Source organism: Erpetoichthys calabaricus, chromosome 6 (genome assembly GCF_900747795.2).
Source record: "Erpetoichthys calabaricus chromosome 6, fErpCal1.3, whole genome shotgun sequence".
Lineage (NCBI taxonomy): Eukaryota > Metazoa > Chordata > Cladistia > Polypteriformes > Polypteridae > Erpetoichthys > Erpetoichthys calabaricus.
This window is the reverse complement of record NC_041399.2, coordinates 32,815,832-32,843,766: the sequence shown is the minus strand read 5'-3', so window position 1 is coordinate 32,843,766 and position 27,935 is coordinate 32,815,832. Positions and strand designations below refer to the sequence as shown.

The following is a 27,935-nucleotide window of genomic DNA, read 5'->3' as shown; positions in this document are numbered from 1 at the left end:
TACTTTTATGGCTAACATACATCATGCAACAGGAGAGGTGAGATTGTTGTACAAGCCATTTGCATGCAAGCCTCTTCTGGCTTTGGACTAACTTGTATTGGGGATCTGTTTTGCCATTCGGAGCAGCTGTCAGATGAGTAAAAGAGAAAAACATACAAAATGTACAAGCTGAACTGATCATTGTCAAAGTAAATTTGAAACCGTAAACTATTCCTTAATTGAAGCCACACAAATGTTTGTTTTTTTGTTTTTTTTTTAGACAGATGCAGTCACAAATTCACCAGTGCTTTTCAGTGGTAGATTCTGAAAGTTCAAATATTTCTGTAGCATACTTTAATCGACATATCACAATGAAAATTGAACTTTTCACACAAAACCTTTAAGTGTGGGAAATGAAGAAAAAAAAAATCATCCACTGGGAGCTGAAGAGTTTCAGATGTACCTAAAAATTGGTTAAAGGAGTCAAGAGGGTAATTGGTGGGGAGGAAGAAGTCTGTGGGTTAAAAAAACTCACAAAATGAATTTAAAAGCTTGTGAAAGAATATGTGAAGATAGTGGTAGAAAAGACAAAAATTAATCTGTCTGCTCTTATTATTAAAAATACAAGTCTTCGCTTATGACGCACCATTGCCACATTGAAATGAAATACAAGTATACAAAAAAGCTTTATATTTATAATTTTACTGGAGTGTGAACAAGAAACCATTCTATAGTATTTCACATAAATTTGATTTTTATTCTTGCCATTTTTTTTCAGTCAAACATTTAAATACAGTATCTCATTCCATTTGTTGACTGTTCTTTCATTTTCAAAGCCAGCAATATACTTGTGATTTAATGCAATGACTTCAGTAAATGTTCACTTTACCATACCTGCATCTGTTGTGCTGCTTTGAGACAGTTACTGCATCATGTGGTATCTCCAATTCCATCATGTACTTGAGTCCTTCATTACATTTTTTTTTTTTAATTAGGAGATGGTTTGCAACCGGTCTTTCTTTTACATTTCAAAAAGTGGCATCACTACTACAATGTTAAACTACCATAATTCATTTAAAAACACAAATAAACCGTACATCTGAAACAAGAAGTGAAAGATTAGTTTCATTCTTCTGTGAAAAATTACAAATGGACATGTTAAACTACTAAAATAAATTTCTCGTATACTAAATGATCACAATGACAGGGCTCCACTTAAAAGCCAGCAACTAATATTGGTCACTTTTTAAATATATCTTTAAATGGTCAGAGTGCTCATTTAGTAGCCAGAATGCAAATTTGGAGCCATTTTGTATTGGGTACCCTTGGGTATGACAGTCTTTCCTATGAACGTAGCATGCCAATCATGGAGAGTAAGTCTGTTGAGAAATAGTATGGGCTAATTCCTTGATGATGGATAATGCCAAAATAGGCATAAAATCATGGTCAGACCTTCAAGTAAGAATTTAAATGTTCTTTGTATATGTGACAATACTTCACAGCACTGATATTGCACAATGAAAAAATATGTTGATATGCAAATGACTGAATTAGTAATTATGCTAAAGCAAACCATATATTGTAGAATAAGGTGTTTGTTAAATTTTGTCTGTATAAATGAAATGTTAAAGCAAACTATTTTTTTATTGGTTGATGGTATTCTATTTGAAGATGCCTTCCAAGTGTGAATACCCTTTGAATCCCAAATCTGGTTAACAAATGTCATTAAAGTTTTGTGTCCTTTCTTAGGAGAAAGACGCCTTGAAGCTGGTGCTATGGTTTTAGCTGACAGAGGTGTTGTCTGCATAGATGAATTTGACAAAATGTCAGACATGGACAGAACAGCCATCCATGAGGTGATGGAGCAAGGTCGGGTGACAGTTGCAAAGGCTGGCATTCAAGCGCGACTAAATGCTCGCTGTAGTGTGTTGGCAGCTGCAAACCCAGTCTATGGCAGAGTAAGCATCTTAATTTTTAAAGCATCTATTTTTAATTATATTGGAGTCACTTTATAAAGAGTAAATGTACCTTTCTTATTATAAACTCTTTATTTTGTTTAATCTTAAACTCCTCATGAATCATCTGCCAAAGCCTTTTTAAAATACAAGTATGCCATTTATACACAGTCAAGTAATGGCTCTTTGGCTAAATATAAATTAGCTGCTGCTTTCTTGCTTTAATATTTTCTCTTCACCATCGCAGATTAGGCATTTAAGGTGTATTGAAGTTTTTTTAATAGGGTGATTCATTTGAAAAATGTATGTCTGTTAAAACTGGGTTTCTATCCACTTTTAATTTTATATACAAGATAAAATAGTCCATTTTGTGTTTGTTTTTTTTTTGTGGAAGAATTTTTTTTTTTTTATTGATATATAACTTGCACAGTTTCTTTAAAATGTACACATCATAACCAGTATATTCATTTATCATTCACAAAATCCCACACCCAGCCATCCCTGTTAATTCAATTTTATGTTGCCACAGACCAGCAAGATCAGGCACAAAACTAGAAGAAACCCATCACAGGACACTCACAATAATATAGATATACATGGAAAAAATTTTAATATAACATATATAACACACGCATCCATACTCAGAAGAGACATCTAGGACTAATACGTACCTTTATTAGGTAATCTAGCTCCAGGGCTGTTTTAACAGCATTATAGGCCCCCGGCAAAGCAGTGCACTGGGGCCCCTACTTAAACAACCACTCAGCAAGTCACAACATGCATAGATTAGCATGGGGCCCATATGCTCGTGGGGCCCTTGGGCAGCTGCTCAGCATGCCCATGTGTTAAGACGGCCCTGTCTATCTCCGTAATGAGTACCCCATATCAACTGCTAGGTTTTCTTTTAGGTTAAAATTTGTCACCATCTGGTTCTTTTAGCTTATTGTTCCCTTTTTATACAATAAGCATTGCAAGTAAAAATATAGTTTCAAATTATTACTAGACAATATCATTTGAATGAATGTGTGCATTTCCGTTATTGCATTCTTACTGGTTTTATACTGTAAATAAACTTGATGGTGCTATCTGTGAAGTTGTTGCATTAATAAAGAATTAAAATTTAATGCATTTTTAGGGTCTGCTCAAAGTGCAAATACATTTAATTTCGTATAGTGTCTCTCTATAGTGTATGCCACCCAAAGAAAGTCTACTAGTACTGATACCTTGTGCAACACTTTACATAAAAGTGTAACAACATACAGTATGTATGTAAAGGAGCTGACTTTTTTTGACTCTTCTGGTTTACAGAACAGCCCATTAACCACTATGTCACATTGTCTACACGTGTTTATCCTTGATTTGTATAAATACCAAAATTTCATAAAACCTAGAAAGATGAGTCAAAATTCTATTACAAGGGATTTTGTATTGAATGCCCATGGGCTTTCCATGTAAAATTCATTTAGACTTTTATTCATCATGGTTAATAACACAAGTGAATTATTGGTGTTGTAAGTCCCTTTTCTCCTAAGCAGGAATTCATATTTTCTTAATGCATTATCTTACTTGCTTTTTACCCCACACTGGGGTGAGGGGAGTGCATGTGTAGGAAAGCCACTATTAGTAGGTACATTAACACAAGAAACTGCTTTGTTTTGAAGTTTTTTGTATTCTTTGTGCTCCAATTTGCAAAATTGTTACAGAATGCATGGATCTTTCTCTCAATAGAATCAGATTACATTTGATTCAATTTTGTCGTCATTGATTTAGTACGAGTACCATGAAAATGAAATGCAGTTTTGTATCTAAGCAGAAATGCAAATAGAAGTTTTAATTGCAAGTAATCAGATAAGTATAAAACTTAGGAGTGTATACAGAATGATTAGTGACAGTTAAAATACAATATGGACATTGTATACAGTAAGTATAGTATAGGGTGGTCCAGATCTAACTATGCAACTTTTAATGCAATGCAATAATTGCATAGTTAGATCTGGACCACTCTGTATGGATAGTGCATACAGTAAAATATAAAAGCAGTTTAAGTAATAGAAACCATGACATACGGACAGTTGTATACTGTAGGTACAAGTACAGCAGAGCCCTGGTAGTTCTAAGTTACCAAAAGTCCAAGACAATAGTGCAAACGTGTTAGACCAGAGGCAAAGTCAGAGCTCCATTAATTCTTCTGAGTTTTATTAATATTCAAGAATTCTCAGTCTCCCCCATCTACAATAATATCTGTTCACTAATACTCCTGTACTGGATGTGTTTATTCAATGTTTTCTTTAATTACTCATTAAATATATACCTGTCACTTTTTGGTACGCAGTATTTAGTTTAAGCGTAGTTAGTCATAATGTTTTATTAGGTGGAATATTTTTTGTTCACTAAACACTTTTTGTTTGCAGTATGACCAGTATAAAACTCCGATGGAAAATATTGGACTGCAGGACTCTCTGTTGTCAAGGTTTGATTTGCTGTTTATTGTACTGGATCAGATGGATCCTGACAGCGACAGGGAAATTTCTGATCATGTCCTACGTATGCACAGATATCGAATGCCTGGAGAGCAAGATGGCACTGGTGAGAATTTTTTTTTTTCTTTTTGATTTAAAGAATTAAGCCACCATAAATATATTTCTAAATTATAACATGTACTGATTTACTGTTCATTGGTTTATTTATGAATAGTTATTACTTTTGTAAATGAGGTTTACTGTAGGTGGCTTGGATTTGAGATTATATTTATTTATTTGATAAACCACCTAAAAAAAGTTGTATTTTCTTGGTATAGTTGGGTGGTGATCTGTGTTTTTGGAGGAGATTGTTACTCTAGAAATTGTTATAGTATTTTAAAGCTTACCTTAAATGAGGAGATTAAGACCCACTTCTGGAGGCAAGCCAAAAGGTAGTTGTCCCTGTTGAACATTTGGAGGGAATCAGCCCAGACATCTGCAGGAGGTTGCTATGTGAGTTGACTACCTACAAAGTGAAGGGGTGGTGTTCCCAGTATGGTGACAGGCAGGGGTCGGGCAGGAATAGTCTGCACTGCAAAATAAAAGTGACAAACAATCCCTTTCAAAAGCACTCCTTATTCTAAACTTATAGAAACAATTTTGGGGTCATTACACAGAATTTAAAAACCACACAATAAATCTGAATAAATCTTTAGCAGCAAGTCAGGTTCAGTAACATGTTATCAGATTCAATCCAATTCAAAGATTTCTATTCAGAGCTGCTCTCTTGCAGAGGGGCAGTGTTGTTATAATCCATACCGATGTAAAAGACAGATACAACACACCTGAGAAAAGGCTGCTTTTATTGGAGGAACACATGCTTAAGACAAGATATACTGTATGACTTCCATGTTAAGGCAGTTACACCTCTGATATTTTGTTCATGAAAATGAAGACTTGACACCAGGACTTCAGGTTGATTTAAGATTAAAAACTTCTCATGCGAGTGTGGGTGAGTATAAGAGTTGGCCCAGAGGATAGACTGGGGCCATGTCTAGGGCTGGCTGTTACCTTACACACAGTGCTGTCAGGATAGGCTCTGGCCTCCATGCCCTAGATTGCTCTTGCACTTGAAATAAGATCAATTAATAGCCACCTTGCCTCTTCTAGCAATGCCTCTTGGATGCACAGTGGATGTCTTCACTACAAGTGACCCAAATATTACTGATGCAGCAGAGCAAGAGCTGAAGATTTATGAGAAACATGATAATCTTTTACATGGTTACAAAAGAAAAAGGTGAGGTGGAAACAGCTGAGAATACAGTATATCTTTTGAACTCTATGTAAAGTGAATATTTTATGTAGTGTTTGTGGTACCAGATGTGTATTTAAGACTACAACTTTTTTTTGTTCTGTAATTGTCAATGGATATGTGGTATAATACAAAATTACCCAAAGAGGTCACTTTAAATGTACGCTTTACTTTGAATTGTTACCAGAGATGTTCTAGATTTTTTTTTTTGTTCTTTATTTCGCCTTCTACAATTTCTTGTATTAGGAATTTTAGTTTTCGCATGGGGTCAGAGCGCAGGGTCAGCCATTGTACAGCGCCCCTGGAGCAATTACAGGTTAAGGGTCTTGCTCAAGGGCCCAGCAGAGTAGGATCTCTTTTGGCAGTGACGGGGATTCGAACTAGCAGCCTTCTGGATACCAGCACAGAGCCTTAACCTCAGAGCCACCACTCTGCACTAAATTACTAGATACCATAGTTCAAAAAGGATTTTTTTGGTAAGAATATACTCCTGTTACTTTTCTGTGCAAAGTGTCTCAGATAAATGGCATCTTCACCACAAACCTGGTTTTATGATGTTGGAGATTTATTTTGATTGTATAACAAATCCAATTGTATGTCTTGTCAGACTTTCACCTAATAATTTGATACCAGAAATGCTTGCTTAGCTTGATATCACAGATTCAGGCTCCCCATCCAGGTATTTTTGTCGTCCTATACAAATTCAGTTTTTGGTTAAGCCACAGAATAATCATTCATGAATGTTTATGCCTATATTTAATTTTTTCATTTTATGATCTTTTATTGCACTGAGTGATCAAGTCAGAGCAGCGAGTTGGATCCTTTGCATGCATGAACCTGTACGCTTACAGGTACCACCTTTTAATGTGTGCTTGTTTAATTCATCTCCTTGGCTTTGGGCTTGCTGAGAACAGTGAGAATCTGACATGGAATTGTGTAAGATGAAATTCTGTTTAGTTTATTGCATGTGCACTCTAGCATATTTGTTGTTAACTGAAAATACTTTTAAATTTTATTTTTATTGCAATTGTGCATTGTTCTCACTCTGCTGCTGATGCTACAGAACAGAAAATGCTTTCCTAAATGTAATGGTTATTGCTCAAAAAAGATGACTTAACACCCAATAAATGGACTGCTTACCTAAACCATTTTGAAATAAAAATGGTACATGACACCATCATGATGGTGCAGCAAATGTCACTGTCCGCCCTTATTGATCTGTTGCCTGAGATGCCCAAAATGTGGCTTTTGGATGTTCATCTCCTGGTTATATAGGTTCCTGTTTGAACATCATTTTCTCCACCATTATCCAAAGGTCAATTAACAACTTGAAATTGGTCTCATACCAGTGTTCTCCTAATTTTGCTCTGCAAAGAAATGGTATACAGTAATCCCTCCTCCATCGCGGGGGTTGCGTTCTAGAGCCACCCGCGAAATAAGAAAATCCGCGAAGTAGAAACCATATGTTTATATGGTTATTTTTATACTAGCAAAATACCCGCGCTTCGCAGCGGAGAAGTAGTGTGTTAAAGAGGTTATGAAAAAAAAAGGAAACATTTTAAAAATAACGTAACATGATTGTCAATGTAATTGCGTTGTCATTGTTATGAGTGTTGCTGTGTTTTATATATATAAAATACACACACACACACATAAACATATATATACATATACATATCTACATATATATATATATATATATATATATATATATATATATATATATATATATATATATATATATATATATATATATATATATATATATATATATATATATATATATATATATATATATATATATATATATATATATATATATATATATATATATATATATATATATATATATATATATATATATATATATATACATATATATATATATATATATATATATATATATATATATATATATATATATATATATATATACACACACACACACACACACACACACACACACACACACACACACACGGTTTATGGGTGATGATTGTTTTACTCTTTTTATTTTTATTTTATTTTATTGTAGAATCAACTCCTATCTGCGCACAGCAGGGCAGCCGTGGGCGGATGCGTATGATGTATTCACTCTATGTTATCGTGCATTGCGCTGTCAGTGGTATTTTGATAAAAGAATTTGAACAATATATAAGAAGCGTATAAATTATTAAACAGTAAAACATTAACATTTAAGAAGTAAAGTTACATTAAGTACTACTGCAGTGCCTTCGGGTATACCTCATTTTTTGTTTGCCCATTACATGCTTAAATGTATACATTTTTTGGTGTACCTACCCGAGAACACGCGACATATAACCGAGCGTGGGAGAAGCATGGATTTTAAACACGCGTTGAGTTCATCTGCTGGTCTCCCTCGTGGAATAAGTGGTAATGTTTGACTAAAATCTACAGCGAGTAAAACGACATTACCTCCTATTTTTTTTTTACGATCTCTGAGATCTTGCTTTTTTCGGTTCAAGGCTTCATAAGCTCTTTTATGTTGTATGGTGTACTTATCCCAAACCATCATCTTTGAATGTTGCAAGACTTTCGCCTTGTATGTAGATCGGGGTAATTACATTCATTGCATTCGTAGTCTGAATCACAATCTGATTGTATGGGTGGTTACCTGGCACTGTAGGGTTGCCACCCGTCCTTTAAAATACGGAATCGTGCCGCGTTTGAGAATGAAATTGCGCGTCCCGTTTTGAATCAATACTGGATGGGATTTATCCCGTATTTTTTTTATCATTTTTTTTTTTAAAGCAGCAGATCATAGAATGGTTGAAACTGTTGCCCCTAACGTTGCGCCACGGCGTGTGGTTCGTTTATACCTCGTGTCTTCTCATTAAACTTTTATGTCGCGAATATGTTATTGCAATCCGCAGCGGGAGCGTTTCTATAAACTTAATTTAAACTTACGTTTTACACCGTGCTTTGTTTCCCTTATGAACATGCTTGTATGCTTAACTCGCTCCGTTCTCAATTGTTTAATTAATTTTTTGCTCTTCGCTGTTTGCTGCTCTTCCTCCATTTCCCCCTACTTCGTTCTTTTATCTCGCGAATATGTTGTTGCAATCCTTAACGGGAGCGTTTCAATAAACTGATTGAAAATAGTTTTGCATTTACCTTTTTAGTAAAAGGCGAACTTTTAAGCCTGAGAAATGACCCCGTAAATGCACACGTTTAATTGGACATGTGTTAATATGTATGGTTACACAGTATTAAAAGACAGTGAACAACGTCAGTTACCTTTGTTCCCGCGTTTGATAAAAGGTGAGCTTTTAAGCCTGAGAAATCATCCCGTACATGCACACGTTTAATTGCACATGTGTTAATATGTATGCTTACACAGTATTAAAAGACAGTCAAAAATTAACGTCATTTACCTTCGTTCCCGCGTGTGACTCGTGCTGTAAATGTCTTCCTTGTTTTTAGTTCACGTGATTACGTAGGAGGCGTGATGACGCGATACGTGACTCCGCCTCCTCCATTAGTGTATGGACAAAAAATATGTTCCAGTTATGACCATTACGCTTTGAATTTCGAAATGAAACCTGCCTAACTTTTGTAAGTAAGCTGTAAGGAATGAGCCTGCCAAATTTCAGCCTTCCACCTACACGGGAAGTTGGAGAATTAGTGATGAGTGAGTCAGTCAGTCAGTCAGTCAGTCAGTCAGTGAGGGCTTTGCCTTTTATTATTATAGATTGTCATGCTTGGGTCACAGATTTGCGCAGAAACACAGGAGGTTGTAGAGAGACAGGAACGTTATTCAAACACTGCAAACAAACATTTGTCTCTTTTTCAAAAGTTTAAACTGTGCTCCATGACAAGACAGAGATGACAGTTCCGTCTCTCAATTAAAAGAATGCAAACATGTCTTCCTCTTCAAAGGAGTGCGCATCAGGAGCACAGAATGTCAGAAAGAGAGATGAAAGCAAACAAATCAATAGGGCTGTTTGGCTTTTAAGTTTGCGAAGCACTGCTTCACAAAGCTGTTGAAGGCGGCAGCTCACACCCCCTCCATCAGGAGCAGACAAAGAGAGAGAGAGACAGAGAAAAACAAACAAGCAAAAATCAATACGTGCCCTTCGAGCTTTTAAGTATGCAAAGCACCGTGCAGCATGTCGCTTCATGAAGCAGCTGCACAGAAGGTAGCAACGTGAAGATAATCTTTCAGCATTTTTAGACGAGCGTCCCTATCGTCTAGGTGTGCGAACAGCCCCCCTACGTCAGGATCAGAGAAAGTCAGCGCGAGAGAGAGAGAAAAGTTAGTTGGGTTTCTTCTCGGCCATCTGCCAATAGCGTCCCTTGTATGAAATCAACTGGGCAAACCAACTGAGAAAGCACGTACCAGAAATTAAAAGACCCATTGTCCGCAGAAATCCGCGAACCAGCAAAAAATCCGCGATATATATTTAAATATGCTTACATATAAAATCCGCGATAGAGTGAAGCCGCGAATGGCGAAGCGCGATATAGCGAGGGATCACTGTACTTATCCAGTGGTGATTTATATTTTGGATTTAAGATTATTTTTTTCACATGGTGTGTATTTTTATACATTCCTGTTAGGCAATAAGGTAGGTGGTTCTGTTGTCACTAATTACATTTTTACATTCAGCGGAAGTAGAAGTAATTCATTAAAAGAATGTTTCTTGTTTCAAAATTAAGTACTTTATTTTTTTTTATGTCCTATTTGAATATAGTAGCTAACCATGTGAGTAGCAGTTTCATGACCACCAGGAGCTTTCCTAGACAGATTGAACAGATTTTTTTTTTTCCCCCCTCATACTGTAAATATTTAAACAGTGTGGTGTTCCCTTTAGATCTGTGCATTTCCCCCACCATTATGATGTCCAGAATACAGTGTGTGCTCTTTTTCAGATGTAATTAAATTGTGAGCAATTAGTCATAGGAAAAAGTTTGGGAACCCCTCTTAATTCTTTGGATTTTTGTTTATCATTGGCTAAGCTTTCAAAGTAGCAACTTCCTTTTAATATACGACATGGCTTATGGAAACAGTAGTATTTCAGCAGTGACATTAAGTTTATTGGATTAAGAGAAAACATGCAATATGCATCATAACAAAATTAGACCGGTACATAAATTTGGGCATCCCAACAGAGATTACATCAATACTTAGTCGAGCCTTCTTTTGCAAATAGCCTCTAGATGCCTCCTATAGCAGGGGTAGGCAACATCGGTCCTGGAGTGCCACAGTATGTGCAGGTTTTTGTTCCAACCCAGTTCCTTAACGAGAACTCAATTATTGCTGATGAAGCACATATTGCTTAAGTGACATTTTAATGCTTCATTTTAGTGGTCTCGCTTGTTAAGGTTCTCCAACCTTAATTGCTTATTTCAATCTTAAACTGCTGCATTCAGTGTTTTAATTGCTCCTTATTAGCAATAAGATGTAAAACAGGGGTAGGCAATGTCGGTCCAGGTGAGCCGCAGTGGCTACAGGTTTTCATTCAACCCAATTGCTTAATTAGAAACCAATCATTGCCAATCTCAGACCTTATTTAATTTTATGGCTTGTTAGTCTGTGCAATGTAAGGCTTTTATATCGTAGATTTTTTTCCTTTCCAAGGATATCATCCAAATTATTTAAAGCCTAAAACAGATCATTTTCAGTCTGTCACATTTTTCTATTAAGTGTTTTATTAAATCAAACCGTGCATGATGAACACACACACAGATGTAATTGGAAAAAAGCTAGCTGGAGAACTGCTGACTGCTTTGTCTTTTACATCTTATTGCTAATAAGGAGCAATTAAAACACTGAATGCAGCAGTTTAAGATTGAAATAAGCAATTAAGGTTGGAGAACCTTAACAAGCGAGACCACTAAAATGAAGCATTAAAATGTCACTTAAGCAATATGTGCTTCATCAGCATAAATTGAGTTCTCATTAAGGAACTGGGTTGGAACAAAAACCTGCACATACTGTGGCACTCCAGGACCGACGTTGCCTACCCCTGTCCTATAGCCTTTGAGTGTCTGGATTCTGGATGGAGGTATTTTTGACCATTCTTCCATACAAAGTCTCTACAGTTAAATTTGATGGCTGCCGAGCATGGACAGCGTGCTTCAAATTATCCTAGATTTTTCGATGATATTCAAGTCAGGGGACTGTAATGGCCATTCCAGAACATTGCACTTCTCCCTCTGCATGAATGCCTTTGTAGATGTTGAACTGTGTTTTGGGTCATTGTCTTGTTGGAATATCCAACCCCTGCACAACTTCAACTTTGTGACTGATGCTTGAACATTATCCTGAAGAATTTGATTATTGGGTTAAATTCATCTGACCCTCGACTTTAACAAGGGCCCCAGTCCCTGAACTAGCCACACAGCATGATGGAACCTCCACCAAACTTGACAGTAGGTAGCAGGTGTTTTTCTTGGAATGCAGTGTTCTTCTTCCGCCATGCAAATGACTTTATGACCAAATAACTCAATTTTTGTCTCATCAGTCCAAAGCACTTTGTTCCAAAATGAATCTGGCTTGTCTAAATGAGCATTTGCATACAACAAGCAACTCTGTTTGTGGCGTGAGTGCAGAAAGGACTTCTTTCTCATCACCCTGCCATACAGATGTTCTTTGTGCAAATTGCGCTGAATTGTAGAACAATGTACAGATACACCATCTGCAGCAAAATGTTCTTGCAGGTCTTTGGATGTGATCTGTGGGTTGTCTGTAACCATTCTCACAATCCTTTGCATATGCCACTCCTGTATTTTTCTTGGCCTGCCAGACCTGCGTTTAACAGCAACTGTGCCTGTGGCCTTCCATTTCCTGATTCCATTCCTTACAGTTGAAACTGACAGTTTAAACCTCTCTGAGAGCTTTTTGTGGCCTTCCCCTAAAACATGATACTGAATAATCTTTGTTTTCAGATCTTTTGAGAGTTGCTTTGAGGATCCCATGCTGTCACTCTTCAGAGGAGAGTCAAAGGGAAGCACAACTTGCAATTGACCACCTTAAATACCTTTTCTCATGATTGGACACACCTGTCTATGAAGTACAAGGCTTAACGAGCTAATCCAACCAATTTGGTGTTGCAAGTAATCAGTATTGAGCAGTTCCATGCATTCAAATCAGCAAAATTACAAGGGGACCCACATTTTTGCGCATACAACTAAATACTGCTTCACTAAAAATCTTTGTTCTGAAAACACCCCAGTACTCAGATGTTGCTAGGAAATGAAAGACATACCACTGTTATCTATTTTGTTAGAAGTAAATTATTCTGCAGGCTGAGAGGGGTTTACAAACTTTTTTTCATATGACTGTAATTGCAGTATTTTTTTCAACAGGGACAACATTGTCAGCATGGAGTTCATTAGGAAATATATACATGTAGCTAAACTTGTAAAGCCGGTGTTAACTCAAGCAGCAGCAGATTTCATCTCGGAAGAATACTCCAAACTTAGGAGTCATGATCAGATGAGTTCTACAAGTGCAAGAGTAAGTATTGCCATATCAACAGTGAAAGTGCATTTGCCAAATATGTCTGAGAATAAAAATTAGATTTGGCAGTTTATATCTTCTTTCCTGCATTTGTGGTTACCTTTTTAAATTCTTTGATATGGTAATCCATTCATTGGTTACCGTCGAAAGGTGGTCAGTTCTATGTGCCTTCCATTATAAAACAGAACACTAAAAGAATCATACTTTGATGTAATCAACGTAATACAAGTTATCTTAATGTAACTTTGTGTACTTCCCCATGTGGAAGGTAAGGCAAAACTGCTTGTAGTGCTAATTGTTTTGCTGTTATATTCAAGTATCTTAGTTTTTTGGTCAGGACTATTTAATGCTGTGTAAAGTAGATGAAACATTCCATGATTTCCAGTCTTTGGGTATGTCAGACTTGCCAGATACTAATGTCTTCACCTGACTGTCAGTTTACATGATTATAATCACTGGGCACATCAAATTTAGTGACTGCATGTCAACCTTCTAGCATAGTAGTGTGTCTTCCTCTTTGTGACAGCCAATAGCATGGTGCCTGATGGAGCTGTGTGAAAGGAGAGCAGATATGGAGAGGTATGGTAAACATGAGACATAAGACACTCAAGCCTCTCCTCTATTTGTGAGGTCCAAAACATCTGCATTCCTTATTCATCTTCACTGCTTAACACACTGATCAGCCATAACATGAAAATCACTGATGGGGGAAGTGAATAAACTTGATTTTGTCATTACAAATGGTGGCGCTTGATGGGTGGGGATATATTGGGCAAATGAACACGCACAGTGCTTGAAGATGATGTTGTGGAAGGAAAAATGGACAAGCGTAAAGATCTGAGGGACTTAGACAAGGGTGAAATTATGTTAGCTAGATGACAACTGGGTTAGATCATCTCTACAGCAGGTCTTGTGAGATGTTCCTAGTATGCTGTGGTTATCTACCAAAAGTTGTTCAAAGGTGGTCAACCAGCAAGGTCATAGGTGCCCAAGGCTCATTGATGTGTGTGGGGATTGAAAGTTAGCCTGTCAGGTGTGATCCCACAGAAGAGCTACTATAGCACAAATTGCTGATAAACTTAGTAGCCATGAGAGAAAAGTGTCAGAATGCATAGTGCATCACAGCTTGCTGCATAGCTACAGACCAATTTTTTTTGAGTGCCCATGGCAACCCCAATCCACTGCTCAAAGCGCCAAAAATTTGCATGTGAGCATTAGAACTGGACTGTGGAGCAATGGAAGGAGGCTTGTTTGAATGTGTTAGATCAGGCATGTCAAACATGCGGCCCACATGACAGATCCTAGTTAGCACTAAACATGTACAAAATGATTACAATCGTTTGTGATTGAATCATTCTGCATCTTCGGCGTTACTTATTGACTTTTCTTACTTCCACCTTCTGACAAAAGCGTGTTTTCCCATGGCATTACGGTACTGGAAACGTCCTCTGCTAGTATAGTTGCAGCTGCGGCGTCAGCTCCTTGATACCCTAGGCATGACAGTGCCCCTACCTCACGAGCCTTGACCAAAGTTAATGAACCACGACGTTGCAATTGAAGTGCTAGGCTGCAGCAGCTTAGCAGCCCAGCCAATAGTGTAGCCTGCCGAGACTGGCCACTGGTCAGAACTGACCATCACAAGTAGTAATAGCTCACATAATTTCACCTTTTTTTTTTATGTAATTTTGTGCTAGTATTGTAGCGAACAGTTAGTGGAGACTACAGCTGAAGATCTGAAGTGGACGCAAGAAGTTGGTGAGCTGTTTATTAACAAATATTTGTGGTTTTGAGTTTGTAAAATTAGTATAGGTCAGGGTGGTTTTGCATATCGGCTTATTTTACAATATAAACTTTGAAGTAAACTTAGTAAAGTAAAATTTAGATTTTTGGAGGATTTGTTTTCCAACTTGAATTACTGAGCAGTGATTTCAGTTCACACGAACAGGACTTTGTGCTGTTTACGTCACCATACTCTTACAATGTTGAGAATGCGCCTGAGAATATCCAAATGGAATTGATTGAACTGCAGTCAGATTCTATTCTGAAGGCAAAATACAACGAAGTTGGTGTGCCAGGCTTGTATGCTTACTTGCCACCCTCGTATGTGCAGATCCATAAGTTGGCATCAATGGTCTATGTTCGGAATGTTACCTTTTGTGAGCAATTGTTTTCGTTAATGAAAGCTAACAAAACCCACATTGCTCAAGACTTACTGTCGAGCACCTTTCATCCCACATAAAAGTTGCAGCTGCACAAGATTTCAAGACTGTAAGACTCCTATATACAGTAAGGACCTAGTTAAGAGGCTAAGACTCTAATTGTACGCTGTTGTACGGAGATTATATGGAAATAAATTGCTTTTCTTTAAACTTTTAAGTGTTACATTTTTTTTTTTTTTTTTAAAGTTTTCAGTATTGGAAAGAAAGCTACAGTAACTTTGTATAATAGTATTTGTTACGGTGCGGCCTGCTGATGCACGTATGGCAGTCGAAGTGGCCCACCAATGGTAGTGAGTTTGGCATACTTGTGTTAGATCATGTTGAGGAGGGCTGGGTGCACGTGTTTTCCCACGTGGACATGGCAGCAGGATGCACTTTGGAAATGGGCAAGTTGACGGAGGCACTATGATGCTCTAGACAAAGTTCTGCTGGGAAACCTTGGGTCCTGACAGTCATGTGGAAGTGCCACTGACATAAAGATTGCCATGAAGTGGTGTATTTGGTTTGCAACAGTATTCTGTGATGGTAGTGGCCTATTTGAGCAGGATAATAATGTACCCTGACATAGTGCACACAATTGTTCAGGAGTGGATTGAGGAACATGACAAAGAGCTCAAGGTGTTGACTTAGCCTACAAATTCCCAGATCTCAATCTGATCGACCATCTGTGGGATGTGCTAGAAAAACAAGTCCGATTCATGGAGGCCCTTCCTCACATCTTGCTGAAATTCAAGAATCTTCTGCTAACATCTTGGTGCCGGGTACCACCAGACACCTTTAGGGCTCTTATGGAGTTCATGCTTGACAGGTTAGAGCTATTTTGGTGGCATGTGGGTAATCTACACAATATTAAGTAGGTGGTTTTAATGTTGTGGCTGATCAGTATATACATTACTTCTAGCTGAGCACTCATTGAATGTCATCTCTCATGCGTACACGGCCAACCCTACGAATAAAGACCAAATGAAACCTGTCTGATTTGTCGGGGTGAGTCTCTCTGATTAGTTTGGTATAAGTCGACTGGCCCTCACAGGAGTACTCTGGCTACTTCCTCCCACTCTGGCTACTTCCTCCCACTCTAAGGTTATGTACATTAAGGCTATGACTGAAAATCTGAAAAAGTCATCTAATGTGTTGTCTAGTCCTTTTTTTTTTTTTTTTTTTTTTTTTTTTTTTTTTTTTTTTTTTTCTCCCCCAAACCTTTGATTGATGCATAACAAAGATCAGGTTATAGGCAGATAAGTGTCCATGCCATACCGCCATAAACCCAAACTGCAGTAAGTTCTTGAATGTCATTTGTGTTTTGGTGCATTCATGATAACGTTTTGCACATAACACTTACTTTGGTTGTTTATATTTTTCTGTTAAATCACTTTCTTCTATGAGCAATTAATGACAGTTTTACTCTGTATGGGTACACAAACTGAAATAATTCAATGACTGCAACATCATCATTCCTAGTTGAACAAAGATTCCATGTTACTGTGTTTAGGAAGTTGACTTTGTATAATAAGTTTTAAAGGTCAAATACTAAGCAACTAAGATCAAGGTTATCCTTGGGATAAAGCAAACTCTTAAAACTATAGTTTACCAAAGTTTTAAAATCTTTTTTTAAACTAAGTGATTTCTTGAATAAAATATATTTTTAAATAATATTTATGCCTCTACAAATCTAGGTTTGACGGTTTTATTCACTGTCAGTTTTTATTTTGCATGGGTTCCTGTGGATTTTCTTGATAATCAAATTTCCTTGCCCCATCTCAGACATGCATGATTAGTTGGTGTCTAAGAAATGGATCCGACTGTTCCTTGTGATGGACTGGAGTTTTTTTAAACGGCTACTGTAGTTTCTGGTTTACTTATTAAGCACACAGTGGAAAGAAATCTTATTAAAAGCCTGCTGTTACATGGGTGGAGGTTGAATTCTGTTTTGTTAAATTCTACTTGATTGTATGTTTTTCTTCAAATAAAATTATAAACATTAAAAACTCTGCTGTAGAAACGTTTGATGCTGCCTTCGGTCATATCAACTGTATCTGCTTAGTCAAACTTAACTTTCTGTACTTTGAAATGTTTTTCCCATCATTCTGTCTACAGACCATGCCAGTTACTGCTAGAGCACTAGAGACTATGATTAGACTGTCGACAGCCCATGCAAAAGCTAGAATGAGTAAAACTATAGAGCTGCAGGATTCTGAGGCTGCCCTGGAACTTGTTCAGTTTGCATATTTTAAAAAGGTATTTGGATTTTTTTTTTCTCATTTTTAAAGTGCAGCTTACTTTTGTTTTTTCGTGCTCTTTAGGGAAACTTCATTGTCGTATACAATTTACAACTGTTGGTTTGTGAAAGCAGTGTGATGGTGCAGTGGTTCGTGCTACTGCTTTGTGGATCTCTAGGTATTCTGGTTTTTCTCCTACATCCTAATGAGGTGCAAGCCAAATTGCAAATTTAAGTTGGTCAAGTGTTATTTAGCACCTCATTTAGGACCGATCCCTGTCTTGTACCTGATGTTTGCAGAAGTAGGCTCTGGGCCTTTTAACCCTTAATTGGATTATATAGGGTTTGACAACTTTTTGATCTCTCGCTTGCACTGATTCACTAAGAATATTAGTGGTACAAAGCTACTTTCAGGTCAGGGCATGTTTAGCACATGCTTCTTTGAAAGTTAAACAGGATTATTAAACAATTCATCAATCCTTTTACATTCACTTTTCACCCTCTTAGCAAATAGTACAGGTTGATTGGAATTTGAAACGGTAGATTCAGGATCAGTTTTTAGTCTCCAATCATAAGAGTATACTCAGCAGCTACTCTTGAACATCCTAATTTGACAGCTACATGAGCGCGCCTGTTCTGTGTGTTTAAGTTGTATGCATTATCTACCACCTTTAGTCTCAAAGACCTGCAGTTGATACTCTAATTGTACTCTGAACTCATGAGAAACTTGAATTTGTGGCACAGCCACTCTGACAAGCACAGATTCTTGATTTGTTCCCAATGCTGCTAGGATAGGCTCTGGGTCACTATCAGCCCTCTACTGAAAAAAGAATGTCTAATAGGATTGGATAATGTTAGGACTACATATGACTTGAAAAAATGTTTTGATAATTTTACATAAAGGTAATGCAAATGACTACAATGTATTTGAAGTCTCAACATTTTACTGAAAATGACACAAATGGTGGTGGTACAGTTGATGTCAGTTTTACCCCCTCAAGATCTACACTTAAGCATTATTCCTGTTAAAGTAAAAGTCCAAATAGATTGGACTAAGTATGTGATGCCCCTTCCATAGTTATCACCTTCTACTCCGTGTCAGCCAGGAGAGGCACCAGTTTCCTGCATTTCTGAACTGGATAAGTGAATTAAAAATTGTTTAAAAGTACAAACTAAGATTTTGTTTTGACATGTTGACCAGATCATTATTGTGTTGGTTGGCTGGAAAATGACTTGCCTGAGTGAACAAAGAAATAAAATACTTGAAGTGTGATTATGATAAATTTTTACTTATGAATTTAGTATTTACAAACCATGTTCCTCCTTCTCTAGATTTTGGAAAAAGAGAGAAAGAAAAGAAAGGAAGATGAAGATGAAAATATTTTGCAGAGTCAGTCAGAATCAAGCCAAGAGAGCACACGGTGAGATGTCAACTTTCTAATGTAGTTGGTTTACAACACAAAACTACAATAATACAATATTTCATCTTCTATAGAAAGAGTTCCCGGCTCATAGCTAAAGGAATAGATGTGTCCAGAATTGGAAGTGATGTAGACCCTTATGAGTTTTCTGCAGATGGACAGGATGAAAGTAAGATTTATATTTTTGTTCGCTTTTTCATCATTGCTATACTTCTGTATACTGCATTTCTATTTGTTCATTTTAAGTACAAACACTATGGTAGATCTTATTTTAACATCCTGAATGGATGCTCAAAATACACAATTTTAATTAAATTTGTAGATGCCCATAGATTTCCACTATTGCTTTCAGCAGAAATCATAAAGGCAGCTTGGCATATAATGTGTTATAAATATTACATGTATAAGCAGATCCATCTCGTATTGCATTGAATCTGGCAAACAAATGACAATATTCAATACACTAGTATGTCCATTTTAAATCATTGTTAGATTTGGAACCAGGTTTTTTTAACCATAATATGGGGTGGTGCAGTAATCACTAACCTTACAGCTTCAAAATGCTCAGTTCCAATTTAGTCGGTGCCTTTGTGGAGATTGCACATTCTACACATACCCCTCTTTCTTCTTGCATGTTGATTGGCAACTCTGAGCTGGCCTAGTAATGAATGCAAGTTAAAATGTCTACTGATGGGCTAGCAACTAGGGCAGCAATAAAATGAATATTTTTAGCATTAATTTAGTGAATATTAAACAATTTATTAACTTACCTGAAAATTATGGATTGTGAAATACATGGGGATCTTTATACTTTGTGACCTGTAGGTGGTGCAAATACATTTTACAGAGAAATTCACCTGGTAAATAAGTACCCATTCCTTTTCTTTCCTTTTGTACCTCCACTCTCCTCTGAGCATACCCTTTTCAAATCCTGCTTTTGGCTGCTTTTCAACACAAACTCTGGAGCACTTCCAGTGTGAAAGGATTCCCACCTGGAAGCACTTCTGGATCTGGTAGAACCTAACAGTGGAACCTGCTCCCAGCAGCTCCTCCTAGTGGCAACTGAGAACCCCAACAGGGCTGCTAGACACAACTACATCTCTCATGCAGCCCTGTGGATATTCAAACAGGAATCATACCAGAGGAATACTGCCACCCAGTGCACTGGAGGAACACTAGGCTCTGGGACGCAGTTTCCCTCTGGCCTCCTAATTGGGAATAGTACTACTAACCAACCCAGTCAGGATGCCTTCCATATTCTTCCTTTATCATGGCTTCCTGGCCGGGGTGCCATTCAGTTTGTGTATTCTCTTGCAATTTATTGTGAATATAAATGTAGCATGAGAACTTCAATTTACATGCTGTTAGCGTTGTGATTTTAAAATCATTTAAGCACACAGATACATCATTTTTCTTTCAGGTTAATGTTCCATTTTAAAAACTAGTCTAGTTTGTCCTTTAACAAAAAGTGTAAAGTTAAGGAGTTGTGCCTAGCATTCACTAGTGCCATTAGTACAACAGTTTGATTGGCAATGTTTTGAAGAGGATGCTAAACAATTGTGGTTTAAACCTGCTGTCAAGTGAGTGTTTAAAACCGCGCGATGAGGGATCAGTTATCCTATTCCATGAAGACCCATGATTAGCATACAATATGAGTCATGACGTGATGATCCTGTATTGATGCTAAAGCAGGGTCGCATTGTATTCTCATCAAATACTGGACCTGCTGCCAAAAAGGGAATTTCACAATTTTGTTACATTTACCCATTAGTTACCAAAATGGTTTAGTATATTCAAAACACTAATTAAAAATAATGCATGCAAAATAATTGCATGTCTATTTTGCATTGTAGTTTGTTTCTTAACTCTTATTTTCTGAGACTCCTAAATTTACAAGTACAGTACAACTGCAAGGCAGTTTATCCGTTTCTGTAGATGGCTCTTTAAATATCGGCAGTCTAGGTGCTCTTGGAGAGAAAAAGCTAAGTCTTGTGTTGAACTCAATAAAAAAAAAAAATTGTCGTCTTAATTTAGCCTTTATCAAAAATATATTTTAGTGATGTTCTGCCTCTTAAACAATTTTCTTGCTGTCAGGGTTGTGCATAATGTCATTTTGGTAGCTCTGAGTTATGTGAGTACCTGTGAGGGGGTGTGTGTATCAAAATGCCCATCCATGGCTTCTTCCATTTGTACACAGTCCTGGTGAAATCTACAGCACTGTTGAAATCAGTCATTTTGTAAATTTGTGTGCATTTCTTGGGGTCTAAATTTTTTTCTAAGTCCAGTCTAGGCCTCTGCTAACAAGTTAGCTATTTATCAAAACATAATTACTTTACAAATTTACTTTATTTGGCAATATTCTCACTTAAACACTCATTCTCTGAAAATGTGACAATTAACCCTAAAGGTACTGTGATGCCAAGCATTTCATCTGCCTATTGGATTTTTCTTTTATTTTCTTATAGTAAAGAATTTGCTGATGTAGTTTGGTATAAACTGTAATTAATTATGCCACAGATGATGCCCCTTGAGTATTTAAGGCGGGGGCTACAAATGTAGGACCTATGCTTTGGGACAGAGGGCCAAATATCTGGTCAAGTTTGGGACTCGCCAGCATGGTGTTGACAAGTTTAAATCACTTGCACCAAAGTATGTTGGCTGGGTGGTACGTCATATACGATTGATTTTAAATTAAAAAAAAAAAAAAAAGTACTTGAAATAATAGTCCATTTAATAAATTACAAAAAAAAAAAAGTGAAGTGGTAGCCCTAGAGCTGAAATGGAAAATGCCTGACCTAGAGAGTATTCCCAAAGTAAATTTGGAGTTGGAAAGTATTTAATCTGTCCTTAATGAGAGGTCAAGCATTTCTAGCGAACACTTTAAGGGCATCAGAATAGACCATATGATGTGGGAACCCCAGCACTTTAATCGTTTGTGTGTGGGGGTGTGTGTAAAAGTCTTCAGTATGAACAATCAACTGGGAACACAGTGTTTTGGCTTTTGCGCACCTATCTGCACATTTCACAAAATGTTCCCTTAAAGATCCTGGTGAAATAACATTTGCATAACATTTTCAAAATTGACAGTCCGGCAGTGGCTTAAGATTACGTACAAGAATCAAAAAAAGTTCTGAAAATTTAAACAAAGTAAATGATCCAAATTATTTTGGTTTTGCTGAATATTTTAAATACTTTTAAACTGCATTGTAAATTACAAAATATATAAATACTTAATTGTTATATATTTGTTACTTATAGAGTATGTGTTACACTAGAACCTTTGTACTACTGTATTGCACCTAGTTTATGGAGAAAGTGTGTGTTGTATTAAACTATAGGTAAATACATTCACTCAACAGTTTAAGTACTTGAGCATAGCATTAAAAGAAAAAATATAAGTATGAGAAAGGCATTTAGAATTTAACTTAATTTGAAGCATGTTCTACTTAAATAACCAATACACCATTTAAACAAAAGGTGAAGGTCCTCCATGAGAGAATTGGCTGAAGGATGCACTTTCTAACATTCAACAGGAATGGCTGTATTCCCTCCTATGTGGCACATATGCATAAACCATGCAGGAAACATAGCACTTACATTGCAGCTATAATGACATGACATTTAAAACTGAATTTAATTCATAGGGTGCACATGTGTGAATTTTGAAGAAATACCAAAAATACTTGGGAGTTTTCATTTTCAAAACTAAGCAGACTCTATAAAACAGTTTACTTTAAGTGACATAATGGCCTCCATTACAGTTCTTGCTTATTACTCATAATGATAGTAACCAATTATTTTTAGCATTTATTTACAGTCAAATGCCTCTGTATTACAAGAACTTAATTTTAACATGCTTTTATTTCCCCCCAAGCTATCTACTTATGTATGCTTTTCTTTTTTATTTAAAAAAAATATTGACACCTTCTACTTTATCAGATATCAAGTGATAACTTATCAGATATATAAGGCCCCTTCTCCATTGCAGCTGCTCATGATTCTCTTAAATTCAGTTTGTAGAGTATAAATATCTTTAGTCCCATTTTACTATCATTTAGTGACACATTTGTATATTTAACCAACTTGCTGATTAATAATAATAATAATACATTTTATTTATATAGCGCCTTTCCCATGCTCAAGGCACTTACAGAATAAATAAAGAACGGCAGAATATACAGTATATAGCATTGTACAAACCAGATAAATAAACAAAGAAGATTAAGACAGTAAATTCTGAAAAAAAAATTACTTAAACATATTTGTATAGTCATTGTTGTGAACCTTAATAGCAGGATTACATATAGCAGTTTGAGTATTAAGAATTATCTGTATGAAGTGCACTTTCTATCACTGGAAAATTAAGTTATAAAAACCCCTTGTTTTGGGTTTGTCAGGCGTGTGCAATTTAAAGCCTTTCAATAATTCATAGCATTCAGTATTTAAAACTGATGGATAACCTGGGAAATAATTTTTATATCTTGTGAATATATTTGATGGGCTCAGTATCAACACATGTACAGTGAAATTCTTACTTATATTGAGACTCTGAATATATGACAGTATTGTTTGTAAATATACATAAGCTTTCCATTTTTCTCCATATTTTCAATTTTTTTTTCCCATGGCAAAAAACATTTTTCTTGTGGAATTTAATTTTAGGGGTTCCTACATGCTGTTACCAAATTTTTTATTTTTTTAATTTACCTATTCACAGGTTTTTCAACTGTAAAGTCAAAGCTAACAAGAAAATCTCCTGTGGATGAAGGCAGCAGTCAAAAGAAAAAAATTCATCTTAGCCGTGACAGGTATTTTCAGTTTTTGTCTTTGTACGGATTCATTTGCAGTTTTTCATTGGTATTTGTTTTAACATTCAAGTGAGATACAATAGTTCAGAAAATGAATATTTCATTAAACCCAGTTGTTAAGATGTTGACATACAGTGTGCATTATGTTGCTATATATGAAATATTTCAGAAAGAATTACTTTTTTTATTGTGCGTCATTTTAACAGAATAGGAATACAGACAGTCCCCGGGTTACGTACGAGATAGGGACTGTAGGTTTGTACTTAAGTTGAATTTGTATGTAAGTCAGAACAGGTACATTATTTTAATAAATGCTATTGACTGACTGTAACCAAGTGCTCTGCCAATGAATGATGGAGTTTCACCTCTCTGACCTTTATTATTATTTTCAATGTTGATGGATTTTCTCTTCTTTACTATATCACCAGCACTTGCATCAGATTTGTGTTTCAAAGACATTCTTGAGGGTGAAGACAAAAGGTTAAGATGAGCTCTTCTGGACAGCACTATACATGCTATCGCAGAGGGAAGGCACCAGTCGTCAACATGTCTGATGTACTGACAAGACAACTTCCTGCTATGTACGTAACGGTACAAGCAGGCTTGCTATTGAGAATGAATGGGGGTGGCGAGAGGCGGTTCACCACCAGCCCACCTCAGTCACCTCCACTACAGTATGCTGCCTGCAGTGTCTGCCCACCGAGAACGAACACGGTGTGGCCAAAGGCGGGTAGTGAATCGTCCCCATTTTAACAGGCACCCATCCGATGCACACTACAATGTTACCCCCCGCCTCCCCGTTCACCCTCAATGGCCCCTGTTCAGCCACAACCAGGTCACCGCTTGCAGCATTACCAGCCGCCCACCGAGAATTAACGGGGCAGCTGTGTGTGGTGGGCAGGCAGTGAAACTGCTTGCCGCCGGGAGCTGCCCGAGGGACGCTACACTGCGCTGGCAGCGAAATCGCCCTCCTCAAGCCTCCGTCCAGCCACCACTTGCAGCGTCCCCAGGCCGAAGATGACAGAGTGGCAGTTACTGAGGCGCATGCGTCGCAGCAGCAGCACCATTCGGAAGTTGTAGGTCAGATTTCTGTAACCTGGGGGACTACCTGTACTACTTTGTCAAACCCTTTTTTAAATACGGTCATTAGAAGAGGGGCCTAATGCTGAAGCTAGCTGAGGTCGCCTTCAAAGCCATTGAAAGTCCAGGGAATGGTTGGCTCCTTTTTATTAAATGCAATATTACAGCTATATATTCCGTCCATCCTGCCCTCCCATTCTACTCAAGATTGGTTCCTCCCTTGCACCCAAGGCTGTCAACTTTGGAAAGTGAATGAATGGAGGTGTCTATTTTTCACCTCTTATCACTGTCCGTTTCTAGAGTTGAACGTGTGTGTGTATGTATGTACAGTGTATGTATTTATTTATGTATGTATGTATAATTTGAAGTGAATTAGATGATAGTTGTCAGTTTCTGTTTCTGTCCGATATTCAAAAAGTCCCTGTATAGTGTATTTTCATTACAATTTTCTTAATTACAATATTTTAGTAATATTCAACATGTATGGCAATGTTAACTATATGTACAGTACATATGAATTTTTGAACATACGCAGGAGCTAATGGCACATGTGATATCTGGTGCCTACCAATTCAAGAATAAGAGGTAACCCTAATACTTAATAATGGAAACCTTTCATGTTCAGTTAACATTTAACTGTATTGGAGATTTTAAATTAAGCTGAATAATCTAACGAAAAGTTACTTTTTAAAATTTTTTTTTTGTCCAGATGTTTATCGTTGCTAAACTTATTAGGTATAGAGAAATTCCTTTATGAAAATTATGTAGTAGTGTTTTAAAGCTAGAAAGACGCACAAGAACTTAATGCCAGTAAAAATAAGTGTGCATTTAAATATTTAATGCCAGTTTTATCACATTGAGAATTGTACTCATTTTTACCTTTTGATTCTCAAGTGAGTGCTTTTTATTTTGCTATTTTGGCCAAAAAAAAAAATCAACACCTTGGTAACAAAAGGAAGCTCAAGATATTCTTAATCCATTTACCTAGTAGGTTAATGTTATATATTTGTTAATGTTTTTTAAATTGTACACTTTATGCATCATTAGAGAAATGCATGGTTATTTGAACTTCTTACTGTAGTCTGTTTTATGAATTTATATGCAGGATTTTTGTCTAAGCCATCTTAGTTATGTACTGTACTCTGTACTATAAAATCCATCCATCCATTTTCCCGCTGAATCCAAACAGGGTCACGGGGGTCTGCTGGAGCCAATCCCAGCCAACACAGGGCACAAGGCAGGGAACCAATCCCAGGCAGGGTGCCAACCCACCGCAGGACACACACAAACACACCCACACTAGGGCCAATTTAGAATCGCCAATCCACCTAACCTGCATGTCTTTGGATTGTGGGAGGAAAACGGAGCGCCCGGAGGAAACCCACGCAGACACGGGGAGAACATGCAAACTCCACGCAGGGAGGACCCGGGAATCGAACCCAGGTCCTCAGGTCTCCCAACTGAGAGACAGCAGCGCTACCCACTGCGCCACCGTGCACTATAAAATTGGGGATATAAATATTTAATGAAAGTAAATTGCAGTTTGATTTTGAATTATGGAGTCTTTTCTCATTTTAAATGTTTAGTTCTTATGCTTACCTTTTATGCTTGCCTTACTCTTTTTATGTTCTGTTTCTTGTTTCAAAAAACTTACCCATAGCCGTCTAGAAATCACTTTGCAGAAACAATGTCCTCTTCTTTGTATATAAACATGTCTTTAACTGTATTGCTTCTTTAATTTATTATAACCCACTGTATTATACTCCTGTTTTCCCGTTTAGTCCCCTCCAAATGTAATTTGTGTTTAATGCCGTTTCACCGAGCAGTTTTCCATTTTTCCCCATCGTCCTTGCTTCTCCTTGTTTGTATATTACCTGACTTGAACAGCATTGTTCATTGACCATATGATGAGTTATATGCTAGTTATGTATTAATACAGTGGCATAGTAAGGACGGGTGTTATTACATATATATTCAAACATTTTAAGGTTATTTATGTGTAGTGTAGAAATGTAAACATTTTTGGGGACAAAATGCTTCCTTAATACATAACTGCGGAAACTACAAAGAACCTACACCACTCCGCCTTTTTAAGCAACAATTTTTTAGTTTGGTCAACTGACACTTTTTATACAGTATATGCATCACTCATATAATGGGGCATGGGCTAATCAGAGATTGATGCAAGCATTTAATTAATCATTTTGGTAATGGTAATAGTTTCCCTATTTTCATTTTTGTGAAACAAAACATTTTTCATTTAAAAAAAAAATAAATAAACGAACATGTAAAGAAACCATGTTCTCCCCGTGTCTGCGTGGGTTTCCTCCGGGCACTCCGGTTTCCTCCCACAGTCCAAAGACATGCAGGTTAGGTGGATTGGTGATTCTAAATTGGCCCTAGTGTGTGCTTGGTGTGTGGGTGTGTTTGTGTGTGTCCTGCGGTGGGTTGGCACCCTGCCCGGGATTGGTTCCCTGCCTTGTGCCCTGTGTTGGCTGGGATTGGCTCCAGCAGACCCCCGTGACCCTGTGTTCGGATTCAGCGGGTTGGAAAATGGATGGATGGATGTAAAGAAACTTCTTTGTTTTGACTGAAGCCATACTGATTTGGAGGTATAGGAACAACTCTTTTATTATGTGAATAATACTGGTAGGAGATTAATTCAGTGGAACTTTGTCTACACTGTGTTATGTTGAACATACTGTAATCTGTATCCAGGGTAAATTACATACATTTACTGTATACAATGTGTCTGTGCATAAATATGTAAAAATTTACAAAACAACAATACACCATATAGTGTGCAAGAATCAATGAGTAGGAGGGAGGTAAGGGTGCAGTGGTTTCCACGGTTTTGTGGATGAGGACACTCCAGCTGTGTTGGAATGTGGCCAGGCGTAAGTTAAATAAGTTAACAATGCATATCTTGGACTTTACACATTATATTGGTTTATACATAAGCTTGATGTGCAAAACGTGATTCCTGTTATTTTGAAAG

At 37.0% G+C, this 27,935-nt stretch overlaps 1 protein-coding gene across 1 annotated transcript in view; it reads left to right on the top strand.

Moving 5' to 3' along the window:
- Positions 1–27,935, top strand: part of mcm3l (MCM3 minichromosome maintenance deficient 3 (S. cerevisiae), like) — a 54,437-nt gene that overhangs the window by 25,628 nt on the left and 874 nt on the right. The window contains exons 9-16 of the mRNA XM_028803469.2: positions 1,729–1,937; positions 4,346–4,520; positions 5,564–5,690; positions 13,038–13,188; positions 17,508–17,648; positions 18,961–19,049; positions 19,124–19,218; positions 23,767–23,857. Coding sequence (XP_028659302.1) covers positions 1,729–1,937; positions 4,346–4,520; positions 5,564–5,690; positions 13,038–13,188; positions 17,508–17,648; positions 18,961–19,049; positions 19,124–19,218; positions 23,767–23,857 — 1,078 coding nt within the window. The remainder of the gene's footprint in view (positions 1–1,728; positions 1,938–4,345; positions 4,521–5,563; positions 5,691–13,037; positions 13,189–17,507; positions 17,649–18,960; positions 19,050–19,123; positions 19,219–23,766; positions 23,858–27,935) is intronic.